This window comes from Eulemur rufifrons, chromosome 18 (assembly GCF_041146395.1).
Source record: "Eulemur rufifrons isolate Redbay chromosome 18, OSU_ERuf_1, whole genome shotgun sequence".
Lineage (NCBI taxonomy): Eukaryota > Metazoa > Chordata > Mammalia > Primates > Lemuridae > Eulemur > Eulemur rufifrons.
In genome coordinates this window covers 13,612,364-13,639,506 of record NC_091000.1, presented here as the reverse complement: position 1 = coordinate 13,639,506, position 27,143 = coordinate 13,612,364, and the positions used below count along the sequence as shown (strand labels likewise).

Sequence of the window (27,143 nt, the reverse complement as noted above, 5' to 3'; positions counted from 1 at the left end):
TCATGTGGGAAAGAAGAACCTAAGTAGCAAATAGGGGGAAACACATTCAAGCCATCTGGAAAATGTGGGGTCAGTGCAGATCGAATATAAAGCCTAAGTGTTCAGACATAGTCGATTGATTTTTTTTTTTTAAATCACAAAAGTAACAAGTTTGAACACTTTGAACTTTGAGTCAGTTTGAACACTTTCCTGCCTCTTGGCCACTAGAGTGCTATTTTATGCCCCAAGAGGAGGAGCAACAAGGCATCCACAGCCTTGTTCTGTACGGGAGCACGCTGTATCTCCTCCTTTAGGTTGGAAGATCTCTGAGTTAGGGAAGTTTAGTGAAAGCCAAGCTAAAATATTACTAGGGACTTTCAGCCTTGGGAAGAAGAGTTACAGACGTCGGATTAACATAATTTAGTTGTCTGGTGCCCCCCATTGTACAGATGAGGAAACTGAGGCCCCAAACTTTGAGTGACTTTGTCTCTCCCCTTAAGACAATGCACATACAAGGTTGAGTGACGTCAGAAATGTAAGTGTTTGTGATCCAGTCAGAGGAACAGCACTGTGCAGTGATGTCCACGTGCGGGGGTGTCCGGGGGGTGGGGAGGTAGGGGGGGCTTGAACTAACTTCAAGCAAATGAGTGGGGGCTAGATACGGACAATAAGATTTTGAGATTATGAAAGGTATTAAAGGGAGCATGAAGGTTTATGTTTAGGGAAGAGTAGGTCAATTTTTCTGCCCTATCACAGGGATGCATTTTTTTTAATGTAAGGTGTTAAATACAATATGCAGGCTATGATTTACTTGTGTGCTATTTTATTTCATTCAGAAAGTAACAAAAATGCATTTTTAAAGTAACAAAATGCATTACCAACACTTGGAAAATTGGAGGAAAAAAGTCACCAATAATTATTTCTACCCTAATATCAAAGATTAGTCTTTCTTTGAAATCTGCCATTTAATTTCAGCAAAATATAAGTTCATTTATTGTAAATTTAGTTGCCTTTTATTAATTAAAAAATGTTGAAGAGCTCTCTGGTTCACAAGAGCTGAATTGAAATTTTTGACAAAGGAAGAAGGATTCAAGTTTATACAAAATCATCTCTGACGTATTTTAAGTATTGATATATATTGAAAATCTGTATGGAGAAAAAGAGAAAGAGAGAGATACATACATACATTCACATATGGAAGTAGATGTAGCTAAAGATTGGAGATCCAGAAATAATATTCTAATGCATATTTTAAAAGACAGTAGACTATAAAAGCAATGATAAAGATGGCGTTAAACTGTCTTGAAAACATTTCACTCATATCTTAGAAAGATGCTCACTTTTCAAGTATTACCTTTTGTGAGACCTTTTCCCCTTGCCTTAATGGCATGAAGGTTATCAGAACCACATTTCTTCCCAATTTCCTGTTTTATTACTAATAGCATGACCAGGAGAGCTCTGGGATGGGTGACCAATGGAAGCAGGCATGATGAGGGGTGAAAATAATAGATGAGATAATTCAAGGGAAAACTCAAAATACCTAATTCGCCTTATACCAAATGTATATGAAGTAATTTACTTTTTATAAAATTCATTCAGCTAAATAAAATGATTTCATTGTTGAGTGTTCCTGTGATTATAACTAAAATATGACTCACCCTTCTGAGCGTTCATTCTTCTTCCTCTTGAGACTAATTGTTCAGAATCAGGATGCCCATCAAAGCATGAGTGGATTAATAAAGTGGTATATGTATACCATGGAGTATTACTCAGCTATAAGAAACAATGGTGATATAGCACCTCTTGTATTTTCCTGGATCGAGCTGGAACCCATTCTACTAAGTGAAGTATCCCAAGAATGAAAAATAAGCACCACATGTACTCACCATCAAATTGGTTTCACTGATCATCACCTAAGAGCACATTTAGGAATAACATTAATCAGGTGTCGGGCAGATGGGGGGGCAGATGGGTGTATACATACATAATGAGTGTGATGCACACTGTCTAGGGGATGGACACACTTGAAGCTCTGACTTGGGGTGGGGAGGGGGAAGCAAGAGCAATATATGTAACCTAAATTTTTGTACCCCCATAATATGCTGAAATAAAAAAAAATTCATGGAGCCATGAAGGGTGATTCTGATGATGACTTTGATCCTCGCAAAGTAAACAGATGCCGTTATGTGCTTTATATCTGGTTAGACATAAGTTCTCATAAAGGTCTACCTTTTGCTTTAAATGGTGAGTGTGTAGATGTTTAGTGATAGAAGGGAAGGGGAGGGAATATGCATGACTTTGTCATGCACCAAGGACTATTATTTATGCAGTTGTGTATCCTTCAGACACACCTCCCTCAAAGTCACAACAATCAATTTCCATTGCTACAGTCAATTTCACTTATGTTATATTACAAATAATTAAAAGATAAAAGAATCAAGGCATTGCTTGTTTTCTTTTTGTGGATCTGATTTTGGTTGGGATATGGAGTAGTATGATGGATATAAACAGCTTATGCACTGAGGGTTTTTCTAAAATGAATATTTTTATTAGTCTTCTCTTGGAAAAACTAAATCACAGGTGATGTCAATGTTTAAGATTCAACAGTAAAGATGCTTTTGTTTAAAATGTATGTTATAACTCAGTGATTTAGAATTGATCAAATCACTGTTGTAAGCATAGCATTTTCATGACTACTGCTAGTAGTCAAAACTCCAAAATAACTTCTTAAAGGCACTTCACACTTCAAACAAAACCATCTTGCCAACTGCCAAAATATTGGCTCCATTAATTTCAACATTGATCAGTGGTTTTCAGGAATGAGGATAGATTTTTTTAGCCTGATACTTCTAAATCCTCTAGGGAGTCCTCAGAGACATATGCCAGAAGACATTGTAAACATCTAGGGACACCATTACATCAAGATGCCCAGCAAGAACTTGGAAGGAGGCCCCAGGTAGCTAGTAAGAGCCAAGGGGTGGAATGTAATGGGCAAATGACAGGAATCTTCAAGCTTCTTTCCCTGTTCTGTCTCCCTGACAAACTATTGTACAACAGCAATCATTCCATCATGTCTGTAAATGATAACATCTTCATTCTATAAATATTTACTGAGTAAACACTACGTATTAGATATTGTTAGGGGCTGAGAGTGTAGCTGTGAAAAAAAGCTGAGAAAAAAATCCCAGTAGTGTATGCATAAAGACTGTATTAATATTAAACTTTAAATTACTTTTGTAATGAACATGTCCAGTATTTAAATAATCCATCTCAAAGAGCGTATTCCTAAAGTGTCTTTTGCTGAGGAAAGGGGAGGATTGGATAACAAATATGGACAAAAGTGATATGGCTATTTCTTTGAGGCTTTACCATCTGCCAACTTGTAGTTGGTCATATACTGAGCCAGGAAGATAAAAATCTTCACCAACAAGTGGCCTTTGAGAAAACAAGGCAGGGAACACAGACTGTGTGTGTGCTGTGCACACGTGTGTGTGTGCATGCACATACTGCTTTTTCTCCCACTTTTGTCCATCCTCTGCCCCTACCAGTATACCACTGGAAGATCATCCATGCAGTGTTCACTGCTGTCATGGGAACATGAAGCAGCAGTACCAGCCCCTGCACCAGCCTGAGCTGGTCATACATTCCCAAATCCCCCACTCTGTGCCTGATCTATGTATCTGACATGTGTAAAACCAAAAGGACTGGAAATGCTTCTCTCTTATACCCAAGTCTCTTGGCCAAAGGAACTGTAGATAGGAGCATATTACCCTATTCCAGAGCTAAATGTTTCTAGTTTCACTTCTCAAAACATATAGAGTCGAGGGAGAGGGAAATGACCCGGGTGAACCCCAGGTTGTGGCTTACACAATGCCTGAAGCTCTCAAACTTTTTGATTAATGAATTAAATAATGAATGAATGATACCACTCTTTGAAGTGGGAAATGCTGGAAAAATGGGGTGAAGTTTGGGGAGAGGGGAATATCATGAACTGAACATGAAATGGAAAATAAATATGAGATATGTTTGAATTATAACTTAGACATGCCAATTTAGAAATTGGAATAATTCAGTGAGAGTCTAGGCTGCCTTTACTTTTGAGGATATTAAAAGCTAGATTTTTAAGCAAAATGTTAGCATAAATACTAAAATTAGCCTTTTTAAAGCATTTACTGCATATAAATTGATGTTATATTTATAAATCATTCTTATGTATTCATTAAACCAAGACGAAGGATTCATTTCTGGCATTATTTCCTGGGCCTAGAGTTAATCTATATTTTTGAAGGAAAATAAATTGTTTCTTCATAAACATTTCATAATTCATACTTCTTTCTAATTCAGATTGTCCTTCTCAATCATTTTAATAGTACATTTATCACACAGTAGAATAGGCATATTAAATTATAGTTTATGTTAAATAAACATTCTAAAACTTCTGAAATCAGGAGCAGGCTGATTGAAGCTTTTGTGGGTCATAGACTTTGGCAATTGTTTGTGAGCCTGATGCCAAAATGTTCAACAGTAACCAAAGCAGGGAACAACAGTAATCCACATGAAAAATAATTTGAAATGTCATCGTACTTCCCATGCTGTTGTAATTTAGCAAGTGATAACATGACTGATTCAGCCAATAAGAAAATGTGATGAAAACATTGGTTAGGAATACAATGTGCTTATAGTTTTTAGTCAAAAGTCAACAGACTTTAAAGTAGGAACTATGCAAAAGAATGTAGCATTTGGAATACCAAACTGCATTGGTAGTTTATGTTTTAAAGACCTTTTTTATCGTAAATTCTAATAGAATACAAAAAAAAAATCAATAATTCTTGTCATCCTCAATGTCCCTTTCAAAACCCATGATGAAAACAAGCTTTAAAAAGGTAATGATAATTTTTGGACTGAAGCTTTGTCTGTTTGTTTTGGTGTACATTTGCAAAGTGGATCTTATTTTAGGAATGATCAAATTCTAAAATTGAGATTCTCAGTGCAAAGGCACTTGAGATAATATGGGAAGACATGTTGTACATAGATAATTCTCTGGATCTTATTTCTGGAGTTAAGTAAACTAGGCAGCTATGAGGAAGACAGCCTTGGATGATGGCTTGGACTCATGTTAAATACATATCCTACCTAGTGCTGCTGCTATCAGAAATACAGATAACAGTCTCTTTCTTCTGAATTTTAATATGCAAATGAACCATTAAAAATATTGACTTCCAGTTCTGCTCCATATATACAATCCTGATAGTAAGCACCGTGGTTTGCACATTAAAGTTCAATAAATATTTGTTGACTAACTATAACCTTTTATAGATTTTGCAAAATTTCAGACTACCAAAAGGCCTTATATGCTTGTGTATTTTAAATCAAGTCTTTCGTGTTTTTAAATTTGAAAACTCAGACTCATAGAAGTGATTTGCCCAAGCACACCTTCACATGCAGGGATTGATACTGATACCCACTTTAGTACCAGAAAAAATGTAATGTAAAGAGCATGTTCCTGAAAGTTCCCTAAAACCTAATTGTTGAACCCTGACTCTGTCACATCCTATAATAGTTATTAATGTGCTCTATGGTTTGGATATTTGACTCCTCCAAATCTCATGTTGAAATGTGATCTCCAATGGTGGAGGTGGAGCTTTCTTGGGGGTGTTTGGGTCATGGGGGCGGATCCCTCATGAATAGATTAATGCCCTCCCTGGGAGAGGGAGAGTGAGTTCTCATGCTATTAGTTACCATGCAAGGTGCCCCTGAGACCAGGTTGTTAAAAAGAGCCTGGCACTTTCCCCCTTTCTCTAGCTTCCTCTCTTGCCGTGTGATCTCTGCACAGCAGTGGAAACTGCCTGAGGCCCTCACCAGAAGCTGAGCAGATGCTGGCACCATGCTTCTCCTACAGCCCACAGAACTGTGAGCCAAACAAACCTCTTTTCTTTATAAATTACCCAGCCTCAGGTATTCCTTTATAGCAACACAAGTGGACTAAGACAATGTGTGTAGATTGCAAATCCCACAAAAAAGAAAGTTGCTAATTTTTTGGCCCATCAATTTTCTTTTGCCCCTACCCAATGTGAGTGACATTTTCTTACCCTCAACCCTGAAACAGGAAAGACAGACAGCCAACATCCAAACAATAATATTCAGACTGGAAATTTTCTATGTACTGTATAAAAATGATCATTTCCCTCAAGCATGTTCAGCTAGAATCACTCAGTGTAACACATGGTTACAACACAGTTTCTGGGTTTTCATTACCAAATATACTGCGACATAGATGAGGAAATGCTTTTACTCTCCATTTTAAAAGACAATATGGCAGTGGAGTCAGTGTGTATCAGATTCCTGCCATGGGGATGTCTAGGCAGACACATTCTCCTCCTGTAGACCTGAAGTATTACAGCCTCTGAGTGCCTGGCTAGAGTCCATGTGAACAAGAAGAAGGTTGGGTCTGTAGGGTTACTTATGACCCCTGGCCTCAGTAGCAGCCTACCTTGGAGATGAACCCAGGCTGCCCTGGAAAAGTTCATGTCCTCATGCAGTTGGGAAGTTAAGAGCAAATCTCTTCTGCTTTTCCAAGAGCTGCAAAGGTCCAGGATAAATGGAAGAAAGTTGAGAGTTTTTTGCTACATCTAAAAAAGAGAAAATGGCTAATAAAGATCAGATTAAATAAGATTTAATTATGTATGTGAAAATATGCCCTCCAATCTTCTTAAAGACTGTTCCAACCATTTCTAGATTTAGCTACCATGTCATATAAGTAAGGGTGTCATGAAACGTTAAAAACTTTGTTCAAATAAATTTCACTGTTCTCTACAGTTTAGGTATAAATTTGTGTGTTGTTTTCCTTGCCTATTTTTGGTGGATTGAGTGAAAGTTTTAGCTTTAAATAGTGGCAGGGTATGAAGGACTATATTAGGTATAAAAATTGAAGAATGCTGGGAACATGTGCCTTGGGTAAGAACTAGAAGTGAGGTCATTTGGGTTGGAATTTTGCTGAACAAACGGGCAATAGATATCAAATCCCAGTTTGTTGTACAATTCAAAGATCTTAAAACACTTGCTTCTAGAATGGACTAGTTTCATTCTTCCTGATGAGAGTAGTAAACCAGACTGTTAAAAACCCAGCATTGAGAAAGTCTCATTTGGATGTCATGTTCCTTAAATTCAGGTACATCTTAAGGGAAAATTGAAGCTTCTAGTTGCAATTGACAACCATGGTGTCTTCTTGTCAATTCAAAATATAAATTTGGGTTATTTGAGAGCATTAGCTCTAAGGGCCACTCAGATGAGTTCCCTGGAATGAAAAAAGCAAAACAACAACAACAAAAACCCTTGAGTACATGTCAATGATTTTCCTTCTTGCTACTAATAATACCCACCTGGCAGTTGACCAAGGTGCTTCCCCCATATGGCTCTGTGACCTCACCTGGCCTCCCCTTCAGCAGGCAGTGACAGCCTCCACAGCCTGGGTAGAGACTCCAGTTCATGCCAGTCTGGCTTGTGGACAACATATAAGGAAGAAATTTTACAAGTGCGGCAACTGGGACCCAATATGACCATTAAAATGGGATCATGGCCAGGCACAGTGGCTCATGCCTGTAACCCCGGGACTTTGGGAGACTGAGGCCAGAAGGTTGAGACCAGCCTGGGCAACACAGTGAGACCCCATCTCTACAAAATGATTTTTTAAAATAATTATCTGGGTATGGTGGCATATGACTGTAGTCCCAGCTACTCGGGAGGCTGAGGCAGGAGGATCACCTGAGCCCAGGAGTTGGAGGCTGCAGTGAGCTATGATGATGCCACTGCACTCTAACCTAGGTGACAGAGCAAGACCCTGTCTCAAAAAAACAAAACAAGAAAATAGATTTAAAAAGTAAAGTGGGATCCCAATCTTCTCTGATTTATACAACCACTGTTCATTTATACATTGTTTTAATTATATTTTTTGAACAATTATATCCCACTGAGCTCACGGTCTGCTGAAACCCCTACACTTATTTTGTATAAATTTTTGAGAAGCACAATCTCTTCAACCTAATCATGAAATTTAGTTTAGCCAAGTTGCAAGATTTCATATGTATCCCTGTTAAAGTTTAATTCAGCCTCAAAATCGTCTTTCTACCTATTCTTCTCTCGTGTGTATTCCTTTTGTAGAATCAGTAAGCATGCCACTCTATTTTTTCCCTAAAATAAAAATGTTAAAGGCAAACAGCCAGAAAAAGGCACTCCCAAAAATGAGTTTCCGTTCACTTATGATTCTACCTAACACTTTCACGTTTAGTACATATTTTCATTATGTCCACAAGAATAGTATAATAAAGTGTCCACTGTTCAACAGAAATCTCAAGAGTTTTCAATTTTTAATAAATTTAAAGTGTTTTCTTCAAAGACAGTATTTTCCCCCATTGGCCCATTATTTCCTTTTTTGGATTGTTTAAAATGAGTCAAATTACCTTAAGGTATACATGAGGTGATTTAAGATTCATTTTCACTCTGGATAAACTTTGTAAGCAATGTATTATTTAAATTTTAAGATTAAAAGAACAAATTAGAGAAAAACTCTACACATCTCCAAAATTCAAATTCCACATGGCAGGTGGGGTTTCACCATTGTAGATCTGAGACATATATAAACACAAGTTTATAATAATACTGACAGTACACAACAACAAACTTTCACAATGCTAAGTTATATAAATATTATTTCAGGTGTTCAGGAAACAGGTGCATTCAATCAGAAGAAAAATGGCTGTTTCTTTAATAGTTAATTAACAATAAGCAGGATTATTTAACTGTAGTCATTTCACCAAAAAAATTACCATGAAAATAATTTAAAATAAACATACCTATTAACTTAAAATTCTGAGGTATTCAGAAAAAATAACAATAGCTATTGGTCTGGACTTAGAAAATCTGAGTAACACTTTGCATTTGGACTTGCGCAGTAATTGGGCAAAAGGAATCCTTGTCATAAGCAACCAGTATTTCTCTATTAGCCTTAGAAGAATAGCTACATGATTCTGTTAATAGCTCCTGTTTTACCCATCAGACAGTTTAGTCTTCTACCACACTGTCTCCTGGTATTTCGTTCTTTTCCCTAACCCTGCCTCCTATGATTGAGCACTCAATTAAGCACCGGACTGTAATGTTTTGAAGGGAATGGTCCTGATTATTTCAAATGACATATTAAGTCTCCATAACGGAGGATGCCTATTGTTTGCCAAGAGTCCAGAGAGAGAAGCATCTTGTGTCAGCTTGTTTACTATTATATTTAATCTTGGGGCAGTCATTTATCTCATCCTCAAATGTCTAACCTTTAAAGTGAGGTGACTGATCCAAAGTCCCTTTCAGAAGCTGGAATTTAAAAAAATAAAATACACATGGATACTCCTCTATTCCTACCAGGGCATCTACTGCTCACTTTCACTTACATTTTAAGTATGAAATGTGCAAAACTAAATTAGATGACATAATTTCTTTGGATATCAGATGATTTTTGTATATCAATACATAAAAATTCAAATGGAAGATTTTAAAATTAACAGTAGTGGGAAACTTAGCAAAGCATAAAATTTTTTAAAATTGATTCTTTAAGATCAAATATTTTCTCCTCGAAATAGAATTGTGTGCAGTGCAATGGTGAGAAGAGGGAGACAATTTGTCTCAGTGAGCTAAGCAGGAATGGGCTGCATCAGGATGTTATCCCTCTGCAATTTGTCACACAATTCATTATGTGACATTTTATAGACATCCTTTTCCTCCAGCCATCACTTTGGGCTATAAGCTGCCAAAGATAATAGGAAAGATTTTTTTAGAAACGCTAATCATCACACCATTTTAATGTCACTTTCCCTGAAATCCAGCAGCACGGACTATAGCTAGGCCAGGAGGCAGGTCTGTCTTTTCTTGTTTAATGCAATGGCGGGGGGTGGGGTGTTCTCAGCTTAAAGAAGGATCTGTTTAAGGAAGAAAGAAAAGCTGCCTGGAAAGTAGAATTCCTTTTCAATTCCAACGTGTTGCTAAGTTGGGGGTGGGATCGTTGGGAGATGGGAGAATCCATATAAATCAACTGAATAAACCATGTGTCCTGCTTCAGTCTAAAGCAATACAGGAATGCTCCATGTATTTTCAGGAAAGTCTAGATTATCTTCTTTAGACTCAATCAAAGATAAAAGTCTGCTTCAAAATATTTGAAATATTGGTGGATGGGAATAATACCAGTTTGCCGGATTGGGGATGGTTTGCTCTTGGTGGGGGTGGGGGATAAAAAAAATCCATTGGGGATCTGGTTTATTTTCATTAGGAAACCTTTTGGCTTTTGATTTACATAATATAAGCCAATGGCATTCTCCTTGTATTATACCATCAAGTTGAACAGATGACTTTGTCTTAGAAAAAAGGTGCAGTTGTAAGTATTTAGATGTATCCTGTAATTATCCTTAAGGATTACAATATCAAAGTAAGGAACACCATGACAGCAAGATGCTGGAGCAATATTAAGTCACGTGACCATTTAAAGCAAAAAGAAATAGAGTGATTCGCTGGCTTATGAGGCTTTGGAATAACATCAGAAAGACAGAATCATTTACCAGGTGGTTGACTTCTAACCCACATAGTCTTGAGGGAAAATCTATAAATATTTTGAACAGCTTGCATCATAAAATCTCAAAAGGAAAATTATTAGTCTCCTTAAAAGTCATATAGTGCTCTTTTTTCAGGAAATTTTTCCAGGTATCAGGAAATTTGGTCTAATTGAAAAGAATACTTTTAGATATTCTTATAAACATAATCAATAGCCTCATATTCTCGTTTCTTTACTATTTGTGGTAATGATTTCTCCCTGTTCCTAGAAATGATGTTGAGTATGTTCTGACCTCAGTATACATGAATAAATGCTGTGGATAATTTGGTTCCTGAATACTAAAGACCATTTTCAGGCACCATTAGCTCAGGAATGTAGAGAGGGATTTAATGTTTTATGAGAATGAACAATAAATCATGCCCTTCCTACTGACCATGATGATTTTTTGTACCACCCACAGGGGCAGAGGAGTCTCTGAGTTGTTGTCATATACTGGCAGCCAATTTAGAGAAACTATTCAGAAAAGGGGTGGAGGTGGATTCTTACGTTTCTAAACTCAGGGACTGCAAAGGACAAAATAAGCTACTTGGAGTTTTCCCGTGAATATCTCAAAGCAGCATGTTGACATATTGGAAAAGATAAGTAAAGATAAATGTCAACCGGAATTAAATCACTTGACTACAATTGAAAAGTAAAATCATTTGGCATTTATGAATACTTCTAATCTTAACACAGTCGGGGGGAGGGCATTGACATATTGATCACTTAGGGCAGTTTATTCAGAAAGAGTGGTACACACTGTCCCATTTCAAAGTAAATAAGTAAATTCAGGTTAAAATCTGATGCCTGACCTTTATATACATCATACTTTTATTCTTGTGTTTTAAATATATCTCTAAAAAAAACTAACATCCTACAATGTTTTCCTACCACTTAGACCATCTATGTGTCCTTTCTTCTGAAAATATGTGACCTGTGAATAGATTAATTTCAAAATAACCATGGCATTTCCTTGGCTTAAAGTTATTCAGTAGAAAAATCTTTTGCGCAACTCCTCACATTAACTGAGCTAAAATTTAGTCCTCTAGTTTTACAGATGATCTTAGTGCTTAAATTCAGATCTCCAAAAATAAAATGACTTACACAGAATTCTTAGGCAAAGCTGGGAAAGGGATTTTGCCTCTGCTCCTCTTCAGAATGGGATGCCTGATAACCAAAAGAATTCAAGCAGAATTATGAGACCACAGGCAAAAAGGCACGTTGGTGCCCATGCATGGCCAAGCTTCTTAGGATCCTCATTCAAAAGTTAAATTCCCCCATCTATTCTCCTATGCATATTGAGAACAAAGACTGCTCTGATCCATACCAAAAAAAAAAAAAATGAGATATCTGATAAGCAAAAGAAATTCAAACAGAATTAAAAGACTATAGGCTCAAAGTCATGTTTACAGCCATGTACAAACAATCAACACAATCTATTGCCATATGTATATTGGCAATGAAGGCTACTCTGACCCATATGTAAAACAAATCCATTGCTATCACAAATTAGGACACATATAAAATTACTTTTTATATAAAACTTGGACAAGAATTGCACTTAAGTAAATACAGCCCCACACCACCTATTGAAAATCATTTTGACACCTTAATGGACAGAGAGTTCTTTGCTCTGTGGGCTGCCTGCTAAGGTTCAAGGTAGTCTGAATTTTGTGGTCAGTGTTCCTAGTCTTGGCCCCGGTTCAATTCCAGCTTAAGAGAATACTTGAAATACTGTCTTCTTCTAGTAGCATGCAAACACTCTAGGAATTTGATGCCTTGCAGAATAATCTGTGCTTGTTATGTAAGCACAATCAAGGACACTTTTTCAGAACAGAACAAAAGAGATTCGATTCGCTTTAGTTTAAATTGTCTAAAAAGAGTTCTCAGTTGTGGATTTGTTAATGGCTTCAGTACAAATAATGGAAACAGAATCATGCATTTTTATTAGTCACCCAAGAAGCCTTTCAGTTTCAGGTTCTTCTCGAGAGCTCTGTCACTGGGGCTCTTCTTTTAGCAACATGGAAAATGTCTTGCCTGATTAGGAAGTTAGTCATTTCACATTTTGACATCTAAAACAATGGGAAGTTAAAAAACCTCACAAATTACATTTATAAGTAACAGGATACATCACTTTAAAAGTGAAAAGCTCAAGGATTTGTGGCGCCTTTCTTTGTTCTTGTTAATCCTATTTTACTTTTTGAGTGTCAGATGTTTTGTAAATATCTGCATTTGAATTCAAACAAATGTTGATAATTAGTTCTCTAACTTGGTATATAAACATTATAATTTTGTATTAGCAGGTTTTGTATTCTGCGAGTTAACCTTCCTTCTGTGTTTGATGGTTTCTTTATCAATTGGTATTATTCCAACCCAAATACTGTCTTTGTCATTCAGTTTTAAAACCTAAAGCAGTTTTAAACATAGTGCTGCCTAGTTCCAAAAGGAGTGATGAGGTTGAATTCGGGAAATGTCCTTACAATCCTCATTTTCTGGGGATTGTTTATCCCTTCTTGTTTTTAGACCAAGCCTCAGCCTTGGTCACAGACATCCCCTGAGGCTTTTCTTTTCCATTTATTTTGTCCATTTAAGGTTAACATATTAGGAGCTTTGCTACTGAGAGATTAAAATAAATATGTTTGTAGGAGCTTTCTCAAAGCTCCTGCCCTGGCCACCGCCTTCTTCCCTGGTTTCACTGGTATCCCTTCAATACAGGCGGTATTAAAGCTACCAAGTTGAGTTTTTAGAAATATGCCACATTTTTTTCCCTGTAATTCTGGTAACAAACAAACAAACGAAAGCAAACAGAAATGGGTCTATTTGTAAACACTGAAAAATAAGAGATAAAATCCATTATAATAAAATTTCCCTCAATCACTTTTCAAAGTCAATTGGCCTGTGTAATATGATTGAAGAATTCACGTAACACAGCAGACACTCAGTTCTGGCGTGGCAGAGCTGAGTATTGTTCCTGCCCAGCGTCCCCTGCGCTGCAGGTTGTCCCAGGGCTGACGGGCAAGACTGTGACACTGAACACAAACAGGCTACCAAAAGTGAAACACTACCTTGTAAGGATAGCATCTATATTCTTTTCAGTTTGTAGCTCTAAAAAAATATATTGGGGTGAATATCAATATTGTGATTTTACCAATTCTATATGTTCATTGATTCAGTATTTATTGAGTCCTAAGGTATTTGTAATTCATTCGAGGGGAAAAAAGATAAAATCCTTCTCCTCTTGGTTCATAATTATAATTCATATCACTTAAGTGTATTTTTATGCTATTTTATTTCATCATTTTACCCTCCCCGGGAGAGAAGATAAATATCATTATCTTTAGCTGGTGTTCACATTTTGATTTTATTATTAGAATTTCAGAGAAAAGCCAGGCTTTCTATAAGAGGTGAACTTTGATGGCCACATAGAAAAAAAATAATAGCTGATTAATTGAGCAGAAAAAAATGGTTAGAAAGGAGAAGAGGGTGAGAACCTTGACAAACAAAAGCAAGAAAGCCAGAAAGCTCATTCAGTGCTCTTTTTAGAGACTGGCAGGGGTGGGGGGGGGGTGCATTTTTATCAAAAGTCTTTCTTGACACATGATGATGACAGGTGATTTCATTTCAACCTTAAGCCACTCATTCCTAAGGTATAATAAAATTTGGGGGGTTTCAGATGTTAGATGCTAATGTGCATGGAAACACTGAATGTGTTGTTCTAGGGAAGTTGACATGGACATTTAACTAGGCCCACTCAGGAGCAAAGGCCACGTGGCCAGGGCCAAACATCTTTCAGGGAGCCCTTTGTCTTAGAAGGTTTGCTTCCTTATCAGTGTGCCCTTCCTCTTGGGTTTTAGGACATGGATAAATAAGATATGAGCTAAGAGAATATGCCAGGGAAAGAACCAAGTCATCTCCCATGTCATAAAATAATACACAATATAAACTGTTTCCTGAGACAAGTACCATTCCGCCAACCATTTCTAATGAATTAATCTTGATGGCTATGCATCAAACATTTCTCTGGGAAAAAGCACAGTGTCCAATACTAGAACAGAAATGGGCTTTGTAGTAACTATCTATTTCTTGTGTCTTAGAAGAAAAACAGAGGTGAATCTCATCTTTCTGGACTGTGTCCTCAAAATATGCACTAAACAGATTACATATTCCTTGGTAATAAATTGACCCCCATGTGTAAGGCAATGGTTTTAAAGTATCAGGGTAACTTTTAAAATTCTGGAAGAGGACACAAGTGATCCTTCCAGATTTAGAGAACTAAAGCTGTTCATATAAATGTTTGTAAAAGAAATATAATTTTTAAAAGTGAAAACTCTTCTCCATTTTCATCCATTAATAATAACCGTTAAACAAAAATATAAGACATAAATTTATGATCACAGGACAATAATAATTGAAATTTAATTTGAACAGAATCATAAAGTCTGCCCACCTTATTAAACCACCTTATTGATTTAGATAGACTTATGATAATGTCATATTAATTTATAGGTACACCAAAAACAAAAATACACTTTAATAATATTTTGTTCCACATGCTAGTGAACAAATTATGCATCGTTTTTTTTCTACAGGAAAACTGAAGACTTTAATAACAAACCCTCCAAGGTCAAAATGAATACAGGTATGCTGTCTCTGTTAGTTTCAAACTCTTTAAATTTCATCTTTAGCCTTGCTCTCTAAAAATCATCTTGGCCCTAAATCATTAGTTTAGCACTCTGCTGATCTTAAATGTGATTTTTGAGTTTCTGATTAGGTGTATGGTCTAGATTCATTACTTTATTTTTTTGTATTTGTGCTCCAATCTACAGTCGTCAAAAGCAGAATTTTCTGTCAACTGTCTCTTATTCCCTTTTTCTCTAATCATATTTTGAAATGAACTCCTGTAAACACTAGGAAGAGGGAGTATGCTGTTTCTATGTGTACATTTGAAATTCTTCACTTAAAATAGGCTAAATTCAAAAGCAAGTTGTTCTAGTGTTTGTAGAATGTTCCTCATTCTACAAACTATGTTGACAAAGTCAGCAGACAGAGTGCTAAAGCTTCACACAAAATCCGTTTAATTAATCTATAGTCACAATATATATAAAGTCATAAGCATTATATTTTCAGATGTGAGAACAATATCTCCAAATAGCTTCACAACATCCATGCCTCTGAGCTCTATGTCGTACACATTTTAATTGTAAAAGTGTTTGTGATACATGCTACGTACATGTGAATTTTTTTCCACAGTAGAAATATTTTGCATTATAACTTTACCTTTTGCCTCCCTGAAATATATAGTATTAAGTGATTCGGGAAAGCAACCTATGCAATGAAATTTTGTAACTTGTGTTTGAATGATACCATTTCCTATCTATGAGTGATTGTGGAAAGTTATTTGAGACAGTCGCCCCATGGCAGAGGAGAAAGGATAGGCCAAGATATTCTCTCACATCAAGCTGGTGGGCTTTTTGCTATCTCTTGTTTTATCCAAGTGCCTACAAGGAGGATTAACAACCACTGTTGAGAACCAATATCTAAAATGTGGAGCCACGTGTCATCTTCCTATGACGTCTCCTTGGCAGAAACCTGTTCTAACTGGCCTCCGAGAAGGCTGTGTCGGCTGGCTCCAAGGATGCAGTCGCCTGTAGACATGTGGTAGCAATAGACAAGATAAGGATATTGGAGATAGTCAAAATACACAAGGAAGGCTTAGAAATTGAGAAAAATTATAACTCTGGAAATGAACCAAGTAAAGGCATTTTGGTGATTGGAGATGTCAGAATTAGACATGGGAAATGAAATAAGAAATATTATTAGGGAAAGGCGATTGAAGAAAGTACATAGAATATAGAGCCCACAACTGGACTTGGTAAGCTATGTCATGGAACTAAACTGTCACTCCAGGAGAATGTCCACATGAGCAAGTTATATTTCCTGACTGTTCTGAGGCATCTCCTTGCAGACTTGAGTTGAGCATAACTTCTCAATATGCCTTCTTTTGTTGTGTTGATTTTCCTATTTATTATAACCCTATTATGAAGAGGTATGCATATATGATTATATTAAATATACTGTATTCATGTGCAATACAACCAATAATTGATCATTCTATTCATATAACTCAATCCCTAATAGCAAAGTAGGGACATAGAAATTTGTAAATTTATTTAAGTCTCTAAGGTACTTGAGCCAAGTTACCGCTTAGCAGCATGAATATAACCCTCTAAAGCGTCCTCTCATTTATAAAGACTGAGCGTGACCCTGAGGGGATGCTACTTTGCATAGGATTATTTTGCTTATGTAGGTGAATTTACATTTGTATATAATGCATGTAAAATATGATATTCAAACTTATGCATAAAAATCGATTAGAAGTAACTGAAACTTTTTGTTTAAAATTCCAATATAATACTATAATGTTGTTATAAAAACATACCACTTTTAAATATATATATATGAATATGGTCTTAGGAAGTTGAAAGCATTGTTTGTTGTGTTTACAAAATGAAGTAGGAATTAGTTCTTAAATAGCTAGTAAATAAAATTGGTCTGCATTATCTACCTAACAATCATTCAAGAAACATACTGCTATTTAAACATGTCAGTCACTAAGGTTAAAAAAAATGTCTTAAATTAGGTCTTTCCTTTTAAACGAATACATAGCAAACTAGCCAGGGGGAATGTGGTTCTTTTTTCATACTAAAGTATCTAAACAACTTAGAAAATATATAAGACATGTTACATCTCCACTGTTAGAATCTGTAACTCAGTATTTTCTAAGGCATATCTTAGCTATTGAAGAAAAGAGGCCGGGCGCGGTGGCTCACGCCTGTAATCCTAGCACTCTGGGAGGCCGAGGCGGGTGGATCGCTCGAGGTCAGGAGTTCGAGACCAGCCTGAGCAAGAGTGAGACCCCGTCTCTACTAAAAATAGAAAGAAATTACATGGACAACTAAAATATATATATATACAAAAAATTAGCCGGGCATGGTGGCGCATGTCTGTAGTCCCAGCTACTCGGGAGGCTGAGGCAGTAGGATCGCTTAAGCACAGGAGTTTGAGGTTGCTGTGAGCTGGGCTGACGCCACGGCACTCACTCTAGCCCGGGCAACAGAGTGAGACTCTGTCTCAAAAAAAAAAATAAAATAAAATAAAAAAAAAAAAGAGAAAGATAGCAAATATTAATAATGTATATGATTTACCCATAGGAGTGTTTTCTAGCAGTAGAAACAGCTTCCAGGAGTCTTGCAGCTCTGTAGAAGAGTAACCCAGCGAGGCTGCAGACCATTAATGAGTGGGAAGGTGAGACAGGCATTAGGATCTTTGAGGATGAACTGACCTGACATACTAAAGACAGCATCCTCATTCTGACATCTTAAAAATATCTTCGGGGAATATCAGAAAGTATCACCACATAAGGAAGTAGAAACAGAACATAATACATTACTCTGTTCCAGCAATTGCACAAATGCCTCAACTTTTTAAATTAAGCTATTTATTAAACTGTTAATAAAGATAGGTTCTGCATTTATTTGATCTAGGTCTCAGAGCTCCCTAAAATATGTAAATTGTTTAATCCAAAGATTCCCAATTTTCTTGGTTTACAATGACCTTTCAGGTCTCAGTAATTTTTCCATGGTACTCCTAGAACAAATGAAATACCTATCATTTCTATTTATTAAGTAGTTAGGTGCTAACAGCCTAATAACTTAATAGTTACTTATTTTTGTTCTAACAACTTAGAAGCCATTTGACAAAATAATACATGTAAATTGAAAGAAAAATAACCATTTTATTTCATTCTTTATAACCACAATTACTTACTAAGGGTATGTGCGTACCTACTGCACACTGAAAAACTTCTCAGGCCTTGGAATTAGATTGTACAGGCCACATTCATTTACTGGTCTAAAATTATTTTTGGAGAATACTTGCTTTTTATCATAGCAATTACCAAAAATCCAAGTTTTCAAAGATGTGATGCCATCAGAATGAATATAGCACAATCCATTAGGTTGAAACTGTGCTCTACCTCAAGCTAGTTGTGAAATATCCCCCAACGCCCCTATGAATTCACCAAGATAGTCCAGTGCATGTCACCCCGAGTTTGAATGCTAGAGGTTTAACCAGTGACCCTGATCTTCTTATTCTGGAACTTTCTCTTTTCATCTCTCTGCTTGTTTTTAGATGTTCAGAATTAAAAGAACTAGAAAATAAAATCGTTCTTAGAGTAATGTCAGTTTTCACTTTTGACACCCTTGACCATACAACCCTCAACAGCTGCTGGGTGGGTATCCTATGTCCAATGGCATTACCTCCATCCTGTCAGACACACTTGTCTCTCATAGCTATTTTCAGTTCCCTGATGTTGCTAAAATCCTATTGGTGCCTCTCTTCAGTTGTAAGTTTCTACCATTGGTGTCTTTTTCTTTGGGTTCTTAATTATAGTCTTTGATTTGTTTGACTTATTTTCTTTTAATGTTCTTTAAAGTCAGTTTTCTGGTTTAATTATTTTCTACATGAGGAAATTATTTTAAACTTATATTTTAGAAATAATATTTTGATATGAGAATCCTTCCACTAATTTTGAGGCCTATTTGTAATTCTTACCAATAATTAATATAAATCATATTTCCAAGCATCTTTACTAACCTAAATAATTCTTTCATGTTCAATAAACAAACTGGATTCTTTCCCTATGGAAAAAAAATGAAAAAAATGAGAATGTGACAATATATAATGATTATGTTATCATATTAGTGATTATATTGTCTATTTTTTTCCATAACTTTGAAAAATACTTAATTTGTTTTGACTTAATGAACAGAATGATGGGAAATGAGAAAAACTATTGCACATGCCATATTACAAAGGAATGTAGGAATGGAGTAGGAATCTATTCATAAATAGAACATTAGCTTTCCAGTTTTAGAAGACTTCTGTTCCAAATTTAGAAGTCTAAACTTAATCATAGCACATTAAAATGGCTGATGCATTTGCACTTATTTTACTTCACATTGTAATTTGCATAAGTATAAATATGGGGATCATAGTACACATATGTTCAAAAGTATAAAAGCAATAAATTAAATTTTTAAAACATGGTCATTTCAATACTATATATTTCAACATTGTCTTTAATTTTGGACTAATTATTTCCATAACTACTAATACCTTTGGAAAGACATGGGCTTTTCACAGTGTGTTTCTTTATGAATCCTGTTTATCAATGTATCATACCTATGTCAATCAATAACTAATACTTCAAGAATTATTCAAGCTATATGCGGGAATTATAACAGCTAGAATATGGCAAAATCTGAATGATAGGTACAAAATATATTGTACCATAGCTCTGAATCTTGAAATATAGATAATTCATAACTCTAAAAGCCAGCTACACTGCTTATGTATTTAGTACGAATTGAATTTAAATGGTATAAGCAAAGTTGAGTTCTATGCCTGAGTTTTCATTAAAGAAAAACCACAAAATGTTAATTATAAAACCTTCCGTTCTTTCACTAAAGCATTGACATCCATTTCTGAGACAGACCTCTGGTTTTTTATTTTGTTTGGTTTGATTTGGTTTTGTTTGTTTTGGTTTGGGGGTGGGTGTGAAATTTGCAGATGCATTCCATGGTTACTAATTCTGCCTGTTCATCTTGCTCATGGTTATCTGGCACATTCCACTTAGAACGCATGACATTGCATGTGCTTCCCAGTTGCCTTGGCCTCTGCTATTTCATTTTTTTGCTTCCAGATAGCGGTGGGTGTGCTCGCAAACGTGCCGCCATGTCTGTCACGTTAACATCTGTGAAGAGAGTGCAAAGTTCTCCAAACCTCTTGGCTGCAGGTATAATATCACTAACTCACAGAGCGTCACATTGGAATGGCTTTACCTGACCTTTCTCTCTTTTCAAAATTATCTTGTTTGGATGAATAAAGCGGCTGTAAATACTTTCTGAATGCCCCACGAGCTCTTATTTTTCTCATCCCAAGAATAGTTTCCATCTCTTCTGTTTTTGTTCTAAACATAAAAAGCAAAGGAAAATGATACCATCTAGAAAGCATTTTAAAAATCTAATTAAAAACAACAGTCATTTGCCAAAAATATGTTGAGTAACTGCAAATGTTAATAACTATTTAAGTTTTTGTTATCTCATGAAGTAACATAATATTTCATCAAGATAACTCATAGGTTCGTTTGTGAGTTTTTTTAAAACCTAAAAAACTCTGCAGGGTAGAGGTACAGGACATCCAGCAGAGAGATTTGCAGGAAACTGAATCTTCATTGCCAAAGTTTGCAAACATGATGCTAGAATATTAGTTTTGAAAGAGACCTTTACCTTCCTTTAATCCAATCAGCAAAGACCCTGCTAATATATATTTTTAAACATATCCAAGTCTTGACCAATTAAGATTAATGTGCACCTACAGGTATAAATATTGTCTAGAAAGTAATTAGGATGTGACATCTCAGCACCCACTAAGGTGGGTCTCTTTATAATAAATGCCTGTCGTGACTACCTGAGCCTGCAGGCACAGTCTGCATTGCAAGGGGTGCAGCTACAAGAAAATCAAAGGACACCAAGCAACCCCAGTGTCTCTAGACCCTGAAATACACCCACACCTTCTGGTGACTGGTTGGTTGGTTGGTTCATTTGATTGTTGCTTGGTTAGTTGCAGTTTGGGGGTTCCTTATTTTTTATTTATAAGATAATGGGTTTTAGAGCAGAAGTGAGAAAGGGATAGAGAGTCTTTAAATATTTTAATTCTCATGGTGCATATCACAGTGTTTTACACACATACATCCAGCAGTTGATTAAATACTCAGAGTGTCTTTCACTTTAAAGCCACTTGATCTTAAACTACCCAGCTTTGTGGAAGAAAAAACAACCTTCCCTATGGAGAATCCCATTCCCATCCACCACCTCCCATCGACAAATGGATTTCAATGTCCACGTCTAAATACCAGGCCAGCAGTTTCCGTAATATAGTAAGTTCAAAGAAAATGCAAGTTGCATTGCAATGTATGTAGTATGATACCATTTTGGTTAAAACAAATCTCTCTATATATATTTGTACATGTTGGCTCTTGTGTGTGTAAACATGAAAAGGTGTTAGAAAACTTCAGGCGTGTTTACATTGGATACCACAGGGAAATAGGAATGAAGGAAAGTAAGAAAATAAATAAAGTTTAGGGACATCATGTAATTGGAACACCCATTCCATGAATATCATGGACATTGCAACCAAGTAAAATCCCAGCCCGAGCTACTTGGATGTGGACCATGGATGCAAACACCAGGGAATGACACACTGCTTCAACAATGCCAATTTGTTGTTATTTATAAAAATAACTACTGAAAGAACAGTATTAGATTGAACTGGAGATTGCCATTTTGAAGGTTCAACACTGGAATATCAGTAATTTCATATCATTCAACTTAGTAGAAAAGATTTAATGCTTCAGAATCAAAATAGTAAAAAAAGATTTCATACTTCAGGAATATGAAATAATCTTCCATAATGAGAGCATGTAGTGGCTCTGGGATATTTTAAATTTTATATCACTAGGAGTAAGATTTCTAGTGAATGAAGTCCCCTGAATTTTGGACATAATTGTTATTTTAAAAACAGGTCCCTTTTGGTATCAATTAGAGACGTGAGGTATGATCGTTGTTTCAAAGAAGTTTCAATTATATTTTGAAGAAAGAAGTCGGCATCTTTTATGGCCAATCACACTCTATGGTAGCTTTCATAAGAAGTTATTTGACACAGTGTCTTTATGTGAACCAAAAGGGAATCGATAAGCATTCATTGCCTCCAATATTGTCAAAACACAGCAGGTTTTAGGTAAAGATTAGACTACCTCCACAGAAGGTTCCGAGCCACCGTCGCTCCCCTCTCAGATCAGAAAGTCAATCCGAGTCCTCAGCTATTTGTCCCTTGAGTCAGTGTCTTTCTCTTTTCCTTTCACAAGAAGCAAATTCCCATTGGACATTTCATCATAGCACATACTGATACTTTAAACCTAACCTAGAACCAAAACAATGACTATAAGAGAAACCACCAAAGTATGTTTTATTTCCCCTAAACCACTTGGCAGGCAGAGATAACGTTGGTGAGAGTGGTCTGCTGCAGTGTGGAGACCACCCCACCAAGAGACAGGGTCTTGCCAATACCACCTGAGTGTTTTGTGCCCTTAAGAAAATTAGTCTTTCTATATGTCACGTTTCCTTTCTTTAAAAGAAATTGTTCGTCCCTTTCTTACCTCTCTGAGAACTCAATCATTGCCCAAACTCACAAGGATTTGTCAGAACTAAAATGAGAGTAAATGAATAAAATAAATGAAAAGACTTACCATAGTACTTAGAAACACAGTAGGCACTCAATTAGTTAACTTGAATTTAATTACAATGTTTAAATTAATTCTTGCAAAGCATTTGAGCCCTCTAAAGAAATGAGTTATGAGAATGAAAATCATCATAATTTTCTATTAAAAATATAGGTAATAGTATCAACATAGCACATCATTTTAAAGGAATTTAAATAAAAGCTGAGAGGAGAACTTAGGATATGACAGTGAAGTATCACAAACACAGCTACATAGGAGCTGTAGTGCTAGAATCGTAAAGTTGGGGAGGACCTTTGAGGGCATCCAGTTGAACCCCTGACACCGAACCAGGAATGTCTTGGACAAAATCTCAGACAAGACTCCACCAGCTTGTGTCTAGCCAGGGAAAGCTCATTGCACGAGTGAAGAGCACGTACAGTTCTTAATTCTCAAAGCTCCCATTCATGTTCACATGCAAAACAGCCAGGGGAAGGATGAACCTACCCCATTTCGTCATTCGTCATTCTTAAATGTTCAGGGAAGCAGCAACTACCTACTAAAGAACACCAGAAATTAAGGACTCAGGTTCCTAGACTCTGAGCTCTGTGTTTTCACAAGTGAATGATCATCAGTAATTGTTCAACATTTGGGACAAAACCATTTTCCCCATGCATCTTCCAAGCCATTTACTTGATGAACTTTTTTATGCACACGTATAACCTATATTCCCTTTACTCGACATGATGCAGGATACTTCCTGTCCTCCAGAGCCCTCCCTTTCCCAGGCTTTCCTGGCAGCAGTAAAACAAAACCAGGGCCGTGGGGAACAGTGTCCGCATGGGAAGGCTCTTCTCTTTCAGTGCCTCTGAAGACTATAACAAAAGGGCAAATCAGGACTTATAATTGGATTTATTTTAAAGAAACCGAAATGTGTATACTTCAGTATCCTTAAAAGACCATCCAAAATAGACTATAATTAGTCATCAACGTAAGCCTTATTGAAATATCAGTTCATCCTGAAGTTTTAATCCACAGTCATTTTTCTCCTTTCTCTTAATTCTACACACTCATGTCCACTGTGTGACTCAAAGCCTTTCCGTAGAGCTCACCATTATGACTGTCTCACACTTCCTATAGCACAGGGACAGTTTCATTTGGCAACCCCAGCCTGTTTCCCTGCCTGGAAATCCCAGGGAGGGGACCCTGCTAAGCCTAGAGTGACTGTCCTCTGGTTCTCCCTCTTAATGTTTCTTGGGGTTTCATAATTTCCAATGTGGTCACCAGTATGACGAAACAGAGCTGGCCCTCTACCAACTACCAATTAGAGGAAGTTTATCTCAAGTGTCCTTTAAAACTGCTCAATACACCTTCTTCTTCCTCACCATGTCCACACCCCTCAGACCACCAAGCATCTGGGTCTGGTTACGTCCATCCCCAGCACATACCACACACCCTTCTTTTTGATCGTGGTTTTATCAAACCAAGACTAAAATAAATGCCCTATTCTCAAGCAAATGATTATGAGATAAACTATTATTATTATTAGAGCTGCTTCCCTTTTCATTGTCTTTTCCCAAAGCCCCAAAAGTAGTTGGTTGTTCACAGCATGTGGCACCTTACCGGTGGTTAAATTTTTCTCTCCTTGAGTGCCCCAAAATAGAATTCTAGTGATTGCTTTGTATTGCTGAAATATGTTTTCTTTATAAAGTCCTCATCATCATTTAAATGATTGAGAATTTCCATCATTTCCGCTTCTATCAAATCCTAGAAGTTGAGTCCAGTAAACATTCCATCTGTAATTCTTCAAAGTAATTTTTTCTGTATGGTACCCATTTTATTACTCCAATTTTGCATTCATTGGAGGTGAAAACCATACTACATTACCAGTTATCATAAAGCATGAGAATTTGTGAGTCTTCTCTAGCTCACATGAGCTGGAGTCACTCTAATGTACTCTGTGCTGATTCACATTTATTTTTCTTCCTTTGATTTGGAAAGAGTACATGTCAAATATTTTATCTAAAAAATCAGATGCTTACATTTCTCAACTCATTTTCATCATTCCAAATTCATGTTTAAATTTCAAAATAACTATTCCTGAAGCATTAAAAGGAAAACAAGGAGTCCTTCTAACATGTAAGATTTATATTTTATTAGGTATTAAAATATTAATAACAATAATTTAATAATGGTCTCAGGGAAAACACAGAAGGAATCCAGGAATCTGATAGCAGGTTAGGCTAAATGACCCGACCCCTACAGTCCTTTCCAAAGTTAAGGCTTTATGAATCTAAGTGAAGTTGATCACGTGGTATAACATTAATAGAACCAGGCAATTCAAACTGATTACCTCAAATGTGCATAAGTTAAACGTGCAAACTGGTTTCTTCAAATATGCATAATTGATTACCTCAATATAAAGATTCTTGAAGGTATAACTCTAGTAAAATTGATAATAAATATGTCATGGACCCACTTAGCAGTGCATGTATCATTGACCCAACTGCATTATCAAAAGCAATTGATTAGTACTCAAATTTATTTTCCATAGCTTACTAGCTAAAAGACAATGGAATGTGTTAGAACAGTAACAGCTTTCATATTTGAGTATAAAATTACTTTTATATGGCAATAAGAAGAAACCTCAAAATCTAGAAAATAATTTAAAAGTATCACCTAATATGGTAAACACATTTATAATTTCTTAAAGTTAAAAAAAAAATACAAACTACAAAAAAATAGTTCTCCAATACAGAAGTTAAATATGGCTATTAACAGCAAGACATTAAAAGTTAAGGATCTGGTGGTTTGATTTAATGCTAGGAAAAGCGTTGTTTACAAACTGGATCCTTTTTGATCTTTTAATTTGATATTTAGAGATTAATTTATCTATCTTGGAAAACAATGAGATTAAAATTACATGGTTGTAATATTACTGAGGGGAAAAAATCAGTTTGATATATAGGTATTAATTACATATCATATTTAATTAATGATATTCTAATTGAAGCAAAAATAAAGGGACAAATCTCCATTTAGTATATTTGATGTTCCCAGAGTCTTAGAACTGAGAGAACGTTTTCAAAAATAATGCATGTGATTCTTTGCCAAGTGATTTTTACTAGATTATTCATTTATTTCACCCTAGTTTTAATGTCAATTTTTTTTTCTTTCAGGGCGTGATTCTCAGTCACCAGACTCAGGTACAGAAAAGATATTCTGAATAACTATTACATGTGTTATGAATTTTTAAAAACATATTCATGGCCACAGTGTTGACCTTAAATTTCATATACTGTTAGGCATATTAAATTAAACCTCTAGTAAGGTCACTTCAATTTTGTAAATAAAAATAAATTTTATTTTAAAATGTTTATGTGAACGTAGATATTTTTGTATCCAATTTGTTTTCCCTTAATAAAAGCTTGGAGATCTTACAATGATCGAAATCAAGAGACACTGAATGGAGATGCTACATATTCCTCTCTTGCAGCAAAAGGTTTTAGAAGCGTTCGACCAAATCTACAAGATAAAAGATCACCAACTCAGGTAATCCTGCACGCTCTCCTCTTCGTGTTATTTTAGAGCGTGGTTATTAGACCACTGCTTTAGAGCCTCTTTCCTAGCTATTTCTTTCCTACTGTGCATATTTTGATACATGTTTTATTCTTGATGTGTGTCTGCCTTTGTCTTTGTTTTGCCTGCCAGACTTGTATTTACAACATGGAGAATAAGTTTTAAGTTCAAAGCAGGTGTTCTTTTTTTTCTGATTAAGCTCATAAAAGTAGGTCAGTTTCTTAACATAATGTTTAGAATATGTTTTAATTCTTAAAATGGTGACAGCTGATGTTTCGGATTTAAAGTTATGAGGTCAGCAATATATTATGTATTGAATAAACATGAATTATGGAACTGTTCATTACATTAACTAAAGGAACTCTGTGTTGGAGGTATTAGCAAAATTGTGCCACAAGCATGGAAAGTGTTACAAAACAACGTGACTAAGCCATATATATACCTCAAAGTCTAATAAAAATATGCCAAGAGGATATATGTTCACTTTTAACATAATTTCCCAGAATGTAGATGGAGCAAACTTCAAATGTATTGAACAGAAAAACTATTTTTCACCTATGGGCAACTATTGACAACAAATTAAAATCATTCTAAATGGATAAAAATGATCATTCAAACTAGCCA

At 35.9% G+C, this 27,143-nt stretch overlaps 1 protein-coding gene across 36 annotated transcripts in view; it reads left to right on the top strand.

Moving 5' to 3' along the window:
• The window catches only part of SORBS2 (sorbin and SH3 domain containing 2), a 306,881-nt gene that overhangs the window by 200,001 nt on the left and 79,737 nt on the right, over positions 1 to 27,143 (top strand). For 8 of the 36 annotated variants that reach the window (XM_069492972.1, XM_069492971.1, XM_069492961.1 and 5 more), the window contains exons 3-5: positions 20,367 to 20,459; positions 26,120 to 26,146; positions 26,368 to 26,492. In XM_069492972.1, coding sequence (XP_069349073.1) covers positions 20,399 to 20,459; positions 26,120 to 26,146; positions 26,368 to 26,492 — 213 coding nt within the window. In that variant the 5' untranslated portion in view covers positions 20,367 to 20,398. Of the gene's footprint in view, positions 1 to 15,192; positions 15,243 to 20,366; positions 20,460 to 26,119; positions 26,147 to 26,367; positions 26,493 to 27,143 lie in introns of all 36 variants that reach the window. The other 28 variants (XM_069492967.1, XM_069492966.1, XM_069492958.1 and 25 more) reach the window with 7 other exon arrangements.